Raw genomic sequence first — 18266 nt, 5'->3', positions numbered from 1 at the left:
AAAGCCCAATTTGCCTAATAAGCCAAGTTTTCATGAATTAATTGTTTTTCGACTACCTAACCTACCTAACCTAACCTAACCTAACTTTTTTGGCAACCTAACCTAACCTAACCTATAAAGATAGGTTAGGTTAGGTTAGGTAGGGATGGTTAAGTTCGGTCATATATCTACGTTAATTTTAACTCCAATAAAAAAAAATTTACCTCATACATAATGAAATGGGTAGCTTCATCATTTCATAAGAAAACAATTAGAGAAAATATATTTATTCAGGAAAACTTGGCTTATTAGGCAAATCAAGCGTTGCATAGTAGGCCGAGAAGTGCGTTCTGGCTACTAGGTACGACATATATATATATATATATATATATATATAAATATATATATATATATATATATATATATATATATATATATATATATATATATATATATATATATATATATATATATATTATTAAATATGACCGAAAAAGTAAGATTAATAATTCTAACACAAATTTTCTCAATCTTTCGTACATTTCTTTTCACTGTTGGAGGTAAATAAAAAATCAATTCTCCAAAATTCATTTTTATTTCTAGTCTGACGCGACACGAGCGCGTTTCGTAAAACTTATTACATTTTCAAAGACTTTAGTTTACAAATACACAACTGAATAGAACTTACGCATCTCCGATTTTATATCTACATTTGAGTGAGGTGGAAGGGGTGATGTGGCATTAATCAACACAAGACAGAACAAGAGGTGGCATTAATAGGGTATTAATTTCATCAACACAAGACAGAACAAGAGGTGGCATTAATAGGGTATTAATTTCATCAACACAAGACAGAACAAGAGGTGGCATTAATAGGGTATTAATTTCATCAACACAAGACAGAACACGAAACAATGGGTATTGAATAGAAGTGTTTGTAGAAAGCCTATTGGTCCATATTTCTTGATGCTTCTATATTGGAGCGGAGTCTTGAGGTGGGTAGAATATAGTTGTGCAATAATTGGCTGTTGATTGCTGGTGTTGACTTCTTGATGTGTAGTGCCTCACAAACGTCAAGCCGCCTGCTATCGCTGTATCTATCGATGATTTATGTGTTGTTTACTAGGATTTCACTGGCGATGGTTTGGTTGTGGGAAGAGATTATATGTTCCTTAATGGAGCCCTGTTGCTTATGCATCGTTAAACGCCTAGAAAGAGATGTTGTTGTCTTGCCTATATACTGGGTTTTTTGGAGCTTACAGTCCCCAAGAGGGCATTTGAAGGCATAGACGACGTTAGTCTCTTTTAAAGCGTTCTGTTTTGTGTCTGGAGAGTTTCTCATGAGTAGGCTGGCCGTTTTTCTGGTTTAATAGTAAATCGTCTGTTGTATCCTCTGATATAGGCAAGACAACAACATCTCTTTCTAGGCGTTTAACGATGCATAAGCAACAGGGCTCCATTAAGGAACATATATTCTCTTCCCACAACCAAACCATCGCCAGAGAAATCCTAGTAAACAACACAGAAATCATCGATAGATACAGCGATAGTAGGCGGCTTGACGTTTGCGAGGCACTACACATCAAGAAGTCAACACCAGCAATCAACAGCCAATTATTGCACAACTATATTCTACCCACCTCAAGACTCCGCTCCAATATAGAAGCATCAAGAAATATGGACCAATAGGCTTTCTACAAACACTTCTATTCAATACCCATTGTTTCGTGTTCTGTCTTGTGTTGATGAAATTAATACCCTATTAATGCTACCTCTTGTTCTGTCTTGTGTTGATGAAATTAATACCCTATTAATGCCACCTCTTGTTCTGTCTTGTGTTGATTAATGCCACATCACCCCTTCCACCTCACTCAAATGTAGATATAAAATCGGAGATGCGTAAGTTCTATTCAGTTGTGTATTTGTAAACTAAAGTCTTTGAAAATGTAATTAGCTTTACGAAACGCGCTCGTGTCGCGTCAGACTAGAAATAAAAATGAATTTTGGAGAATTGATTTTTTATTTACCTCCAACAGTGAAAAGAAATGTACGAAAGATTGAGAAAATTCGTGTTAGAATTATTAATCTTACTTTTTCGGTCATATTTAATAATATATGTCTACAGGAAAGACTGCTACCAAAATTTACTAATATATATATATATATATATATATATATATATATATATATATATATATATATATATATATATATATATATATATATATATATATATATATATTCCCACCTCTTTGGGGCTCTGAGTATGGTGTATTTGGTATAAGTGCATACCTGCCATCTTGGTGGCCAGGGTTCAAGTCCCCTGGTGGGCGTGTGTGTCTAAAGTTTCTATACATCTAACTTGGAACTGATCAAGTTAGAATGTATATATATATATATATATATATATATATATATATATATATATATATATATATATATATATATATATATATATATATATATATATATATATATAGTAACAATTGTGTAATTATTGTTATATTAGGTAAAATATTTTATTTATTCATGTTTGTTTATTGAGACAATCCAACACACAAATTACTGCACATGAGCTTGACAAGGTCAGTTTTAACTGCCAGCTGCTCAGGCTACACTGGTTGAAGGCCCTTAAACATTCATAACTTGGCCGAGACTCCCAATAACACGGATTTGTGTCCTAGTTTGGTGAAGTTTGGCCAACCAAAACTTAAAGAGTCAATTGGTGAGATTACACAGAGGTCCAGGTTAATTGAGTCCGGATTAGCGAGCTCCTTAGTCTGGTGTTGTACTAGAATTTCACAATTAGGAATATTTACCTGCAGAGCATTGTGAGGTTATTTCCTGGGTTCTGTTTGGACGATACGTTCCTCAGATGCATCTGTCCTCACGGCACCTGGGGTTCTCGCTGTAAAGTGATCGTTAGGCACTTCGAGGACGACGGTGGAGGGTCAGACTTGGGAAGTAGTGAAGATGAGGTCGTTACAGTAGGCGGGTGGGCGTGGGTGCCGCCCATCCCGCCTTGTGCTGAAGTCCACTTGAGTCTGGAGGTGCTGACCAGATCCATGGCGGCCACGCTGCTGTACTCAGGACCGGACCAGGGGGCACCAACCCCAGGGACCGAAGAGAACACCACTAGGGACCTGTTGCTGCTGGAGCTGCGTCAGGGCCGTCCGTCTCTCCTGCTGGACCTGGGAGGCGGCCCTGTTACCCTCGACCTCAACGCCTCCTACTCCCTGGCAGACAACACCTGGCACAGGATCGACCTTATATGGAAAGACGAGGTGAGGAGTGAGGATGTAGAGCAGAGACTTTGGACTATAGGTATTGGTTTTGAATCCAAATGATTGTTGTGACCAATATCGTTGCAACTTCCATTGTAGTGGTAAATATTATCATTATTTCATATCATTCATTCATTATCATAACAAATCTCATGTTGTTAATCGCCTGACTAGTCTCGACAGGTCACGATTACTGCCTGTTATAGTCGATTAAACTATAATAAATGTCATTTAACACTTCACTATGAACCATTCCTAGTTTTCTTTGACACTTGCTGTAGGTACTGTCATCACCATAGAAGATAAATCCCTTTTCAAAACTGTGGTTGAAATTCGGCCTTCGTCAGGCCCATGTAATATATTTAATCTACATTCAATAGAAATGGCCACCGAATGAATATATTTTTATATTTGATAAAAGGTCGTTTTTCGGTATACAGTTAACATTTACGAATGCATACTTCGATTACATTGCAGCTTGGACAGCCAATACATGGGCAACCCAGCATTTTTTGCAATGTACAATATTATGGCAGGTAATTGGATCAGGGCATCAACGTGCCGATGCAAATAATGTTAAAAATAGGTGATACCCAGATTCAAATGTGTGGGACAGTCCACTAATGAATAATGAAAGGTACTAGATATTTTTTGGAGATAGAGTGAGTTTTACTCTTCGTGGTTCAGGAGAGTATGACCGTTATATATTTTTTCAGGCTTCTATGATAGGTATTCAATGTTTAAACTGGTATGATATATATAATTCAGGGTAGTATGCAATATTAAAAATTTTCAGGTGAGAATGTCATCTCTCACAATACTTATAAGAGTATGAAAGTTAATTTTTGTTCAGCAGAGAGATAGTCATCTATTGTTCAACAATGCACGATTATAATTCAGTGTTCGGGAGACAGCTACTCGTCAGGTGATAATTACTAATAGTTCAAAAGTGTGTAAAATACTCACCCAACACCATTTACATCAAAACATTAATCGCGGGTTATTCTCCTTTCCCAATTTGTGCTCTCCCACCTCCTCATCCTCCCCATTCACGCTTCCTTCTCTTCTCTTAATTCTTTTTCTTCACCCACTCTTATCTTCCGATCCCTCATCCAATTTGCCTTCTCTCATTAACCTGTCTACTGCTCTTCTTCCCTTGCTCGTCCCTTCTTCTCCTTCTCCATCCTCTTTCATTTCTCCATCTCCTTCCTCTCTCCTCGCTCGTTCTCTCCCACTCTCACTCTCAGTTGGTGGAAATGATTGTGGACTTGTGCACGGGCAACGGACCAGACGACGTACCATCGCCTCCACCCTCCACCCCCGCCCACAACCACTCCAAGACGAACACCCATCCCGACGCCCACACTTGTAGAGGGGCGGCCAGACTGCCTCGTGCCGCCCGCGTCCTCAACACAAGTGGACCGCTACAAGTGGGTGGACTGTCACACCCTCTACCAGCAAACACTTTACAAGGGAGTTTCCCACCTTTCTATGGCTGTCTCCGGAACCTCAGAGTCAACGGCCAGGTGAGAGGCGCTGTAGTAGCAGTAAATATATATATATATATATATATATATATATATATATATATATATATATATATATATATATATATATATATATATATATATATATATATGTATATATATATATATATATATATATATATATATATATATATATATATATATATATATATATATATATATATATATATATATATATATATTTAGGGGTACCACCACTGGTTTAATTAAAGGGACCCACATCCTCGAAGAAGAAAATAAATAGTGTTCAGAGAAGACCTTGTGGATTCTCACTGAATACTTTAATCTTTTCCTCTCCTACCACCCCTATTATTTTTTTTTATTTGATTTTATTGCAATGCTACAGTTTACAGAAAACACACACTTATATAACAATATACCAATCAGTGTTCGAAGACCTCGTCCAGCTGCTCGGGGGTCGGGTGCGTACCCAAGATACAGCACGCATTTCCCCTCTGAACAGCGACACTGAGGCGCTGGAACATAAAACTGGCCGCTCTTGGGTCTCTAGTCTTCCCAATGAGTTCCTCGCCCAGCTCCTTCAGGAACTTAAGTGCACATTTACCCCAGGCGCCCAGAGTCTCAGAGCCTATTGGCACGAACCTGTAACAACGTTCTAGGTCCCTGTACTTGTTAGTTTTCTGGGTCTCCCTGAAGGTGGCCGCCCCGCCTCCCTCAGCTGCGCTGTAAGGTAGATAGGTATCAGCCAATGTGGATGCACACGTGTAGTCCCACATGACCTGTTTACCTTCCCTCCACGGCTGCAGGGTGACTCCATCTGGGCGTTTTTGGCTGTTGTCAGGCCTGCACAACTGAGGTTCCCTTTGTGCTGGGCACCCAGCTGAAGCCAAACTTCTCTTGATGATGTCATTGACTGCTTCATGTCTGGCAATCTTTCCCTGTGTCTTACGACAGATGAGACCATGGCTGCCGTATTGGTCTGCCCGTGCATGGCCGCAAATACACCGGTGCTCGGTGGAGATAGGGGCGGCAAGGCGCAGAGCAACACCAATACTTAGGGTCCGATGGTCCAGGCGGGTGCCCAAGGCGGAATTAGGGACTGCCACCAGGAAGTCCCCGGCATGGGGAGCTTGCACAGCTAGAAGACGCGCTTTGTCCTTCCTGGAAGCTGCCTCCAGCAATGATGTGGCGATGTTCTCCACTATGGGGCTATCCCATTTGGACTGTTTGCAGTCATTTGGAAAAGTCGGTCAAGGATGAGAGTTGACGAGAGTGTCCCACTGACCGGCTCCTTCCGCGAATTTGGGATCATGAATCCCAATGGAGTCTCTTAGGTGTTCCGGTAGTATTTCCTTAACTAATTCACTTGTTGCACTGGTCGAGGATAAGAATGCTGGCAATGCTAACTGTGTCGCCTTGCGAATACCTATTCCCCCGAGTCTAACTGGGAGCGTTGCTTGGTCCCATTGGTCATCTTGCAGGGAGAGGTTTAACACTTTCACGGTTATTGACCTTAGGAGTGTGTCATATTCTGTTAATTTTGGGCTGTCGAAGGAGGGAGCACACCTTAGGAAATAGGTCAGTCTGGGCAAAGCCAGGCACCTTGTGAGAAGGTACAAAGCATCGTGGGCGTCCAAAGCCCCTATTCTTCCCTCCATCCTCCTCAGGTCGTTCAGCTTTTCTTCGAGGACTACAACAATGGCGCTCGAGCCCAGAGGTGCCCCTAGCAGCACACTGTCGGTGGGAGCGATCACCTGGGCTCCTGGCAATATGGTTCGCACGGCATCTATGGTTGGTTGGCTAGATGAGATGATTTCACACTTTAATGGGTTTAGGGTGAGTCCTAACTCCTCTCCCTTAGATTTCACCAGCTGTAGATCTTCTAGCAGGGACTCCTGTGTTCCTGCCAGGGTGCCATCGTCCAGGAACCAGATGTTGAGTTCGCTGGTCAACCTGCTTGTGACCTCTTTAACAGCCATGCAAAAAAGAAAAGGGGCAAGTGGGTCTCCCTGCTGGACACCTTCTGCAGAAACAACTTCAAGTTCCCCAAACAGCAGCGTCGATTCCCTACTGTACCCTGCTGAGACGAAGGGGAGTAGAGAAGGAAAGCTTGTTCGAACTGCTTCCAGTACCACATCCCTTTTTACCTGGTTGAAAGCATGTATATATATGTATATATATATATATATATATATATATATATATATATATATATATATATATATATATATATGTGTGTGTGTGTGTACTAACTTGCCTAAAACACACAAGTGAAGTTTTACAACACTTTCCCATCAGGAGACTCGAACCCTAGCCAGCACAGAAGCCTCACAGCAACTGGCATAGCAGGTACCCCTTTAACCCACTGCACCAAACTCAGACCCTAAAAAGAGATGGTAATTTCGCGGTATTTAAACCCCCCAAAGATCACCACCTCCCAAGGGCAACTAGAACTAGTGAGGTCATTCACATTCTTTCATCAAGTCCCTGTTAATATGGGAGAACACTGTGTCTGTGCTTAATGCACTAACTTGCCTAAAACACGCAAGTGAAGTTTTACAATTAAATAAAAAATCTAACAGATAGAACTCCCAAAAACTTTGTTTTAATATATTCATATTATATAAAATGTCTCTGATAATAATTTCACTTTTATAATTTGATATATTTTAAGAGGTTACTTCTTGTAATCAAAACTTGCTTTTCGATTTAATTAATTTCGGCTCGTTATTAATTCATCTTTACTTCAATTTTTTTTTAAATATTTCCTTTTATGTTTGTTTTGCTCATCTCAACTTCCATTTTCCATTTACGTTCCTTCGTTCTCTTCCTTACATGGTAATTGATGGTGTCTCGAATTTGGTGATTATGGTTACTCTGTGATTTGTCTAGTGTTGTGATTTACAGTTTTTTAGTCTGTCCTTTTTTGTATTTCCTTTTCATTTCTTGAAGACTTCTAGCTGAGTAACAAACTTTATTCTTTTTTGTGTGTGTTAATGTATGAGATCTGTATACAGTCGCTGCTATGTGTGTTCATTACCTAAGTGTAGTTACAGGATGAGAGCTACGCTCGTGGTGTCCTGTCTTCAAAGTACTGTCATAAAACGCTTTGAAACTTCTGACGGTTTTGGCCTCTGCAACTTTCGCACTTAACTTATTCCAACCGTCTACCTCTCTGTTTGCAAAATATAGCTTTCTAATATTTTTGGCCCCTTTGTTTCCTTAGCTTGAATCTGTTACCTCTTGTTCTTGAAATTGCTGGTTTCAGGAATTCCTCTTTGTCAATTTGGTGTGTGTGTGTGTGAAAGTTCAATTGCATTCATATATTTAGCACTAGATGGAGTATCGGGCAATGACAGAGTCTCTCCCTCCTCGCCAAATCTTCAGCCTCTTCCATCTGTCCCTTTCTTCCCCATCCCTCCTCTGCCTCCTTCCATTCTCCCTCTCTACTCTCCTTTACCCATTCCCTTCTTCTTTTTCCTTGTCTTTCATATCTTCTCTTAATGCCTCCCGGCTCTCTTACCCAAAGCCTCCCTCATCTCATATTTACCCTCTCTTCCCCCCTAACCACTTATCTCCCTCTTTACTCTCTTCTTCCTTATCCCTGTCAACTGTCTCCTACCTATTCCCCCTTTCTTCCTTTTCCCATTTTACCCCTTCCCCACCTCATGTCTCCCTCTCTCTCTCTGGGAACATGGAATAAATTCACCCAACACAAAATGTAAGCACATCGTTTTGTTTATTTTGATACAAACTTGTCACAACGTTATGGTTATGTTGGAGAACTACGTAGAAACCCAAAATACCTATTTGACTCCATACAAGTCACTGGTAGTTGCAGGGAACCGATCATATTAAAGGGGGACCTTGGGGCCAACCTCTACCAGCCCATGATAGTCATGCACCTACCATCAATGTGTATTCAGAAGAGATGGCTGAGGTTAGCACCAGACATCTGCCGTGGAACATCACGCACATTCTCTTTTAGAGATATATTATATCAAATAATTTTAAGGAAGGAGGGAGTTGGGCTGGAGCCTGGTCGTGTGAGTGGAGAACTCTCGTCTACAAACTGGTGTGTGTTGTTCCAGCAGCTGGTGGACCTGGGCGGCGGCGTCCTCGGCCAGGGCAGTTACCCCGGGTGTCCTGCCGCAGACTGCCTCTCCAGTGGCCTCTACTGCGGCCTCCACGGCAGGTCAGTCCTCTATGTGTACATATCAAAGAGAGAGAGAGGGAGGAAATGGTAAGCTCTAATATATGCTAGCATCTATAAACTTTTCCTTGTCTCCCTGCTCCTCTATTTATTTTTAAACTAGAACTAGGGTTCATAACGGCTGTAAAATGACTTACCCAGTGAAACTGCAAGCAAAAGCCTGCTCCTAGAGACTCATGTATTTAATGAGTGTACTCTGAACAAGGATAAGGATATCTCTCTCTCTCTATCTATCTCTCCTACGTAAACAATTATTACAGATAAATTTCATGATATTAATAGTAATAACAAAATAATGATAATAATAACAATAATAATGCGAAAATTATTTTAAGCCAAGCGGGATTTACCCACCGACCTAGTAGACACCAGCCGTGCGCCATACCCCTATGCCAAGACGTGCTAAAAGCTATTCAGCCTGGGACCCTACTGAGTCCATCAGGAATTCTGGAGACACGGATCTGGTGCCCAAGCAGTTCTCATGAATAGTCCGCATGAGCTCTGGCGTGGGTAATGGCTTACTGAGCTAACACTACATGCAATTTTGCACACTAGAAACTACTATTTATACACCTGCCAATGAGGTCTCGTTATTTGTTCACCTGCCCATGGGGTCCCGTTATTTGTTTACCTGCCAATGTGTCCTTGCTCTCATGCTCCTGCCCTTGTGTCCTTCCTATTTGTATACCTGTTTATGATGCTTTGGGCTCTTTGTGACGCGGCCCGTGGGTATGCTGGCCTATTTTATTACTAATCGTGTTATTCATTTATTGCACCAGAAAAATCACAAGACACTGAGATACGCTTTAACTACAGTATGATGTGTGTCCGTGTGAGAACTGTATGCCTGGTACCGGGAGTTAGAGAGCTGATGTCTCAGCGAGCTATTGAATTGGGAGAAAGGTGAATTGAATTGTACTAAATGAACGGTAATTGCAGATATCTCGAGTGTTAATCGAGTGTTAATGGTAATCGAATCGAATATAAAATGGTAATCAATTAGAATGGTAATCAATTAGAGTACAGGCTGGATCACGATACACTCTGTCGGCTATCATCCCGATTGTCGAGGCAATTACAGAAGCACCATACTGTCCCCCGAGCTCAAAGCGGCAGCTAAAAGCCTTCGTGAGAACAAGGAGATAGTTGTCAGGAGAGGTGACAAGTCGCCAATATATGTCATTCTTAAAAAAGACGAATATCTGGCGAAAATGAACCTCATACTCTCTGACCAAACTAAGTTCCAAAGGGTAACGAAGGACACTACAGCCGAATTGAAAGCAAAGGTCAACAAACTGATCGAAACTGTGAACGCCAAGAAATCCGGACTCCACCTGCCAAAGATCATTGGGGAATATAAACCTGGATATGCGTATGGAAATGTCAAGACACACAAGCCTGGAAACCCACTTCGGCCAATCATTAGCCAGATACCCACACCCACGAACAGACTGGCGAAGCGACTCAACGGCCTGCTGACTCCTTATGTTCCTTGCGCCTTCAGCCTGAAGTCCCCAAAGGAATTTGTTGACTTACAGAGGGGCACACGGGCCACAGGGATAAGAGCCTCGTTGGACGTAGAATCGCTGTTTACCAACGTACCTGTGGACGAGACAATCGGGATGATAGCCGACAGAGTGTATCGTGATCCAGCCTGTACTCCTCTTGACATACCAGAAAATATTCTGAGGAAACTACTCCAAGCTTGTACTAAAGAGGCACCCTTCTTGAGCCCGGATGGGCACATGTATAAGCAAGTAGATGGAGTCGCCATGGGTTCTCCCCTAGGTGTCCTGTTTGCAAACTTCTACATGGGTACCATCGAGCAAAAAGACTTAGTCGACATGAACTTGAAACCGGCCATATACTGCAGGTATGTTGACGACATTTTTACACAGGTACCTGATGTCAGACATCTGCAGGAGCTGAAGGAGGCATTTGAGCAGAGTTCCGTGCTGCGTTTCACTTACGAGATGGAAAAGGATGGGAAGCTGCCCTTTCTAGATGTAACAGTCATTGAAAAGAGCGGAGGTTTCCACACTGCAGGCTACACTAAGGAAACGAACATAGGAATGTGCCTAAATGCCAACAGCGACTGCCCAGACAGACACAAGAGGAGTGTTGTTAACGCATATGTCGACCGTGCTCTCAGCCACAGCTCAGAATGGAAGCAAGTCGACGAAGAACTCTGTAGGGTAAGGCAGGTCCTAGTCAACAACGGCTTCTCCAATGGTTTCGTCGAAGACATCATAAGAAGGAAAGTGAAACGCCATGCAACCTCTGAAGAGACAACTAACACAACACCTATACCCCCTATTAGACTATTTTACAGGAACTTCTTTTCCACAGCTCATAAAACGGAGGAAAGGGTCCTGAAAGATATTGTTAATAGAAACGTTATCCCTACAGACAAAAATCAGAGGATACAACTGACGATTTACTATAAAACCAGAAAAACGGCCAGCCTACTCATGAGAAACTCTCCAGACACAAAGCAGAACGCTTTAAAAGAGACCAACGTCGTCTATATCTTCAAATGCCCACTTGGGGACTGTAAGCTCCAAAAAACCCAGTATATAGGCAAGACAACAACATCTCTTTCTAGGCGTTTAACGATGCATAAGCAACAGGGCTCCATTAAGGAACATATAATCTCTTCCCACAACCAAACCATCGCCAGAGAAATCCTAGTAAACAACACAGAAATCATCGATAGATACAGCGATAGCAGACGGCTTGACGTTTGCGAGGCACTGCACATTAAGAAGTCAACACCAGCAATCAACAGCCAATTAATGCACAACTATATTCTACCCACCTCAAGACTCTGCTCCAATATAGAAGCATCAAGAAATATGGACCAATAGGCTTTCTACAATCACTTCCATTTCAATACCCATTGTTTCGTGTTCTGTCTTGTGTTGATGAAATTAATACCCTATTAAATACCACCTCACCCCATCCACCTCACTCAAATGTAGATATAAACAAATCGGAGATATGTAAGTTCTATTCAGTTGTGTATGTGTAAAGTCTTTAAAAATGTAATAAGTTTTACGAAACGCGCTCAAGTGTCGCGTCAGACTAGAAATAAAAATGAATTTTGGAGAATTGATTTTTGAATTACCTCCAACAGTGAAAAGAAATGTACGAAAGATTGAGAAAATTCGTGTTAGAATTATTAATCTTACTTTTTCGGTCATATTTATATATATATATATATATATATATATATATATATATATATATATATATATATATATATATAGAGAGAGAGAGAGAGAGAGAGAGAGAGAGAGAGAGAGAGAGAGAGAGAAGAGAGAGAGAGAGAGAGAGAGAGAGAGAGAGAGAGAGAGAGAGAGAGAGAGAGAGAGAGAGAGAGAGAGAGAGAGAGAGAGAGAGAGAGAGGAGGGATATGGTTGTGATTGTTCCTGAATACCTCACTGTCGGTACTGAGGTGAGTATGCAAATTAGGGAGTTAATGTATATTACCTAAATGAAGTGTAACTTCGACTGCAATGTGCAAGACTCAATTGCTCTCTCCCGGTACTTATTGTGCACATTATTATGCTAACGATGATTAATGTGTGTGTGTCAGTGTTTGTGTTCCGATCTCTTGCGATTTATACTTGACAATTCCTTTATCACTAACTCCCATCCTCTCATCTCGTGTTTATCTCTCCTCTCCCCTCTTCTTCAGAGTCTCGGCATCCTGTCTGCCTCTCTATCTCCCCTCTTCTCTCGCTCTCTCATTATCCCTAATTCTATTTCACTTCCTTCATTTATTTCTATCACCTGTGCTCTCTCCACTGTTCTTCCCCCCTGTCTCCTCGTTCTCTCTCCTCTCTCTCCATTTGCTCCTAATTCCCTCTTCATCTCAATTTCTCTCTGCAGGTGTCAGGGGTCGCCTGGCTCCCTGCGGTGTGAGTGCCTGCCGGGGTGGGCGGGGCCAGGCTGTGCCACGCCCACCACGCCTACTACTTTCCTCCACAACAGTTACGTGAAGCTGACCCTCTTCTTCACGCCCCTCGGCTACACCACCACCATCTCCCTCAGGTATGTGGCACCTCTCTCAGGTGTGTGGCACCTTTCTCAGGTGTGTGGCACCTCTCTCAGGTGTGTGGCACCTCTCTCAGATGTGTGGTACCTCTCTCAGGTGTGACACATCTCCCTCAGGTATGTGACAGTCGTCTTTCATGCAATCATGATAACATTCCCTAATTACAGAATACCTGTTTCAGATATCATGTGTGTGAAATGTCCTAACACGTCAGCCATAATAACATATTACCTATAATCCCATCCATGGATTTATCATTGTCTACTCGAAATAGATCGTTACCCCTGTAACTTGCAAAAGCTACACGGACATCCTGGGAGAGGGGTATAGATCTGGTGCCCTGATATATCTCATACCCTGATATACTTCGGTAATGCTTCCTGTATCGCTCACATGGCGAGTATTTGGCCCTAATAAGCGACATGTAATCAAAGGTCAGCATCGGTCGACCCACGTACACAGGTGGTAGGAGTGCCTCGTGCCCCACGTACACAGGTGGTAGGAGTGCCTCGTGCCCCACGTACACAGCTGGTAGGAGTGTATCGTGCCCCACGTACACAGGTGGTAGGAGTGCCTCGTGCCCCACGTACACAGCTGGTAGGAGTGTATCGTGCCCCACGTACACAGGTGGTAGGAGGGTCTCGTGCCACACGTACACAGCTTGTAGGAGTGTATCGTGCCCCACGTACACAGGTGGTAGGAGTGCCTCGTGCCCCACGTACACAGGTGGTAGGAGGGTCTCGTGCCACACGTACACAGGTGGCAGGAGTGTATCGTGCCCCACGTACACAGGTGGTAGGAGTGCCTCATGCCCCACGTACACAGGTGATAACACGTGTTGCTGCCGCAGGTTCAGGACGCGGAGGAGAGGAGGTGAACTGGTGGTGGTGACGTCACAACATGGGCGGGACATGTGGGCGGTGGAGATGGTGGGCGGCCGCGTGTGTGTGGTGCTGCGTCTCCACCCGCGACCCACCACCTCCCTCTGTCTCTCCCGGGCCGCCCTCGCTGACGGCCGCTGGCACTCTCTCCTTGCTGCAAGGTACACGCGCTCTCTTATTGCCTCTCTATCCCTCTAGTGATGCATACAATTACTGATGTTACATCTTACCACTGTAACATTGACACCTGTTCCACTAGCGCTGTAACATTGGTACACTATTTCAGTCACTGCAATCCTGGCACTGTATCACTGTAATACTGATATTGTATCACAGTAATACAGGCTTTGTATCACTGTAATTCATTCATTCATTGTATCACTGTAATACAGGCATTTTATCACTGTAATACAGGCATTGTATCATTGTAATACAGGCACTCTGTATTCCTCTAAAACTAATGACGTAATATTTGCATTTAATCAATGTATTAATGTTTCACGGGCATTGTTATTCTTCTGCTTTAACATTAACATTGCAGAGCTTGCATTACATCACTGTAATACTAACAACAATATGGTCTGTAATACTGTGCCTGTAATACTATCCCTGTAATACTGTCCCTGTAATAGTGTCCCTGTAATACTGTCCTTGTAACTCTGTCACTAAATTATTGGAATTTTGTTACTTTATCTTTACTTTATTTTTCCAATTTGCCTTTAAACTAATTTGTTCACACAAAAGAGAAAATGTGAGCGGGCCTTGTAGGTCAGTAAGAGGTGTGTCCCTGGCAGGTACGGCTCTGCGGTCTTCCTGACGGCTGACGACGGCGACGGGGACCTGTACAACGCCTCGGTGGTGCTGGAGGGACGCCAGCTGCTGCAGGTGGACGGCCAGGAGGGCGTCCACGTGGGAGGCACGCCCGAGTATGCTGGAGTCAACGTGTTCAGCATACACAGAGACTATCACAATGGTTCGTGTTAAACTGGGTATGTTGAGTATATATATTTTATATATATATATATATATATATATATATATATATATATATATATATATATATATATATATATATATATATATATATATATATATATATATATATATATATATATATAAATATGAGGGAGTGAGATAGACATATAATATTACTCCTGACCATTACCACTATAGGATGTATGGACGACCTGAGGATCTCCGGGCGGAGGATACCACTACCGCCAGCGATCAACAGCACAGCCTGGGGTCAGGTCAGCGTGTTCCAGGGTGTCGAGCAAGGGTGTGGTGGTCCTCCTGCTTGTGCCAACGTCTCCTGCAGGCCCCCGCTCTCCTGCGTCGACACCTGGAGGTCCTACCATTGCGGGTCTGTACACAATAATTCTCTGGTGTCCATCGCAGTCAGTTTTAAACTTTTGCAATAACATACTTTTTTGTTTTTCTCTTGAATTGTTCTTCTCTTTAATTGCTGTTCTCGTAAAATGTTAGTCTCATAAATTATTGTTGTCCTCCATTGTAATTCCCCGGAATAACAGATTGCTGCTCTGGACGCATATTTCTATAATCAGATACCAATTGTTACACAAATTATTGTACTATTCTAAATCTCGGACAAGTTGGCAGCCTTATACAACTTTTGTCCTCCCACTGTCCACTCTTAACACGGATTAATTATTATTTAGTTAACATGTAATCTCTCTTAGAGGTCTTAAATGTTGATATAATGAACGGCCTCTGATGTGTTTTACACTTAAAATATGGATGTATAATTACTAACATATTTCCATATTTAGATATGAAATTAAAAGCTGGTAGTGACAGGTGTGGACATCACAGGTTTGGTGACGGGCTTGTAGTGACAGGTTTGGTCATCACAGGTGTTGTGAGGGGCTGGTAGTGACAGGTGTGATCATCACAGGTCTGGTGAGGGGCTGGTAGTGACAGGTGTGGTTATCACAGGTGTGGTGTGGGGCAGGTAATGACAGGTGTGGTGAGGGGCTGGTAGTGACAGGTGTGGTCATCACATGTGTGGTGAGGGACTGGTAGTGAGAGTTTTCGTCATCACAGGTGTGGTGAGAAGTTGGTAGTGACATATGTGGTAATCACAGGTTTGGTGAGGGGCTGGTAGTGACAGGTGTGGTCATCAAAGGTATGGTGAGAGGTTGGTAGTGACAGGTGTGGTCATAACAGGTGTGGTGAGGGGCTGGTAGTGACAGGTGTGGTCATCACAGGTGTAGTGAGAGGCTGGTAGTGACAGGTGTGGTCATCACAGGTATGGTGCGGAGCTGGTAGTGACAGGTGTGGTCATCGCAGGTGTGGTGAGGGGTTGGTAGTGACAGGTGTGGTGAGGGGCTGGTAGTGACAAGTGTGGTCGTCACAGGTGTGGTGAGAGGCTGGTAGTGACAGGTGTGGTCATCACAGGTGTGGTGAGGGGCTTTTAGTGACAGGTGTGATCATCACAGGTGGGGTGAGGGGCTGGTAGTGACAGGTGTGGTCGTCATAGGTGTGGTGAGGAGCTGGTAGTGACAGGTGTGGTGAGTGGCTGGTAGTGACAGGTGTGGTGAGGGGTTGGTAGTGACAGGTGTGGTGAGGGGCTGGTAGTGACAGATGTGGTCGTCACAGGTGTGGTGAGGGGGTGGTAGTGACAGGTGTGGTGAGGGGCTGGTAGTGACAGGTGTGGTCGTCACAGGTGTGGTGAGGGCCGGGCGCTGAGCAGTAGTGAGGAGACGTGTGAGGACGAGGACGAGTGTGTGTGGCGTCCTTGTCTTAACGGAGGCACCTGCTTCAACACCCAGCCAGGTGAGGCGTCCTTGTCTTAACGGAGGCACCTGCTTCAACATCCAGCCAGGTGAGGCGTCCTTGTCTTAACGGAGGCACCTGCTTCAACACCCAGCCAGGTGAGGCGTCCATGTCTTAACGGAGGCACCGGCTTCAACACCCAGCCAGGTGAGGCGTCCTTGTGGGCCCCTCCCTTGGGGGGCCCCCCTCCCTTGTGGGGCCCCCTCCCTTATAGGGCCCTTTCTCTATGGGGCCCTTCCCTTGTGGGTCCCATCCCTTGTAAGTCCTTCCCTTGTGGGCCCCTCTCTTGTAGGGCCCTCCCGTGTGGGGGCCCCCTCCCATGTGGGGCCCCTTTCTTGTGGGCCCCTTCCTTGTACGGAGGGGCCCCCACCCTCGCTACACCACCCTCTACACCCTCCCCACCACCTTGTAGGGAGGGACCCTTGTGGGGCCCCTCCCTTGTGGGCCCCTGTCTTGTAGGGCCCCTCCCTTGTAGGGCCCTCCCTTGTAGGGTCCTCCCTTGTTGGGCCCCTCTCTTGTGGGGCTTTACCTTATGGGGCCCTCCCTTGTGGGGCCCCTCCCTTGAGGGACTTTCCTTGTCGGGATCTTCCCCTATAGGGCTCTACCTTTTGGGGGCCTCTCCCTTATAGGGCTTTTCCTTGTGGGGCCCTTTCCTTGTGGGTCCCTTCCCTTGAGGGGCCCTACCTTGTGGAGGCCTCTCCCTTGTGTGGCCCCTCCCTTGTCGGACCCTCTCTTTTGGTGCCCGTCCCTTGTGACGCCGTCCCGTGTGGGCCCCTCCCCTGATGGACTCTCCCTTGTGGGTCCCTCTCTCATCGGCCCCTCCCCCTTGGGCCCCTCTCTTCTAGGCCTCTTCCTCAGGTGCCGCTCCTTTGTGGGGCCCCTCCCTTGTGGGGGCCCCTCCCATGTGGGCCCCTCTTATATGGATCCCTCTCTTGTGGGCCCATACACCTGATTTGGACTGCCTATTCATCCACCTAACGGATTGCATATCCAACTAACTTGGTCTTATCCCATTTCTCCTCGAATGCCTATTCATCCACCTGATTTGCATTGCCTACTCTTCCACCTGATTTGCATTGCCTACTCTTCCAACTAACTTGGACTGTCTATTCATCTTATTCATCTTCTATAATTGACTTGGAATTTGCCACTACTTCCTATGTTTCTAATGTTCATGAGTGAAATTCTGTCCCACCTAATAATGAGACGTTTAGATTTTTTTCTTTCTTTTAAGGGGGCATATCAGTATAAATTAAAAGTTGTTCTATTTGCTTATAATTTTTTTTTATGAAATGGTTATAGAAAGGGCTGCAACTGGTCCAAGTTTCACCATCACACCCTAAACAGAAAAGGAGAAAAAAAATACACAACGTATTATGCAACGAATGTTCAACATTCTCAAATATTCTCAGGAAACACATGTGTCAACTAAAATGTCTACTATGTGCTATAGAAGCACAAACTCTTGTAATAATTGTAATATGTATGTGCAATATATTTATATGTAATTTTTTTTTTTTTTCTTTTTTTTTTGGCCAATTTTTT

At 43.8% G+C, this 18266-nt stretch overlaps 1 protein-coding gene across 1 annotated transcript in view; it reads left to right on the top strand.

Annotated features, from left to right (window-relative positions):
- LOC123748401 (putative neural-cadherin 2) overlaps nt 1-18266 on the top strand; it is a 109566-nt gene that overhangs the window by 78776 nt on the left and 12524 nt on the right. The window contains exons 12-19 of the mRNA XM_069339595.1: nt 2855-3263; nt 4511-4789; nt 8866-8966; nt 12879-13040; nt 13895-14086; nt 14720-14898; nt 15099-15288; nt 16612-16721. Of these exons, the coding sequence (XP_069195696.1) occupies nt 2855-3263; nt 4511-4789; nt 8866-8966; nt 12879-13040; nt 13895-14086; nt 14720-14898; nt 15099-15288; nt 16612-16721 (1622 nt within the window). The remainder of the gene's footprint in view (nt 1-2854; nt 3264-4510; nt 4790-8865; nt 8967-12878; nt 13041-13894; nt 14087-14719; nt 14899-15098; nt 15289-16611; nt 16722-18266) is intronic.

This window comes from Procambarus clarkii, chromosome 42 (genome assembly GCF_040958095.1).
Source record: "Procambarus clarkii isolate CNS0578487 chromosome 42, FALCON_Pclarkii_2.0, whole genome shotgun sequence".
Taxonomy (NCBI): Eukaryota; Metazoa; Arthropoda; class Malacostraca; order Decapoda; family Cambaridae; genus Procambarus; species Procambarus clarkii.
This window is presented reverse-complemented; position numbering and strand designations above follow the sequence as displayed.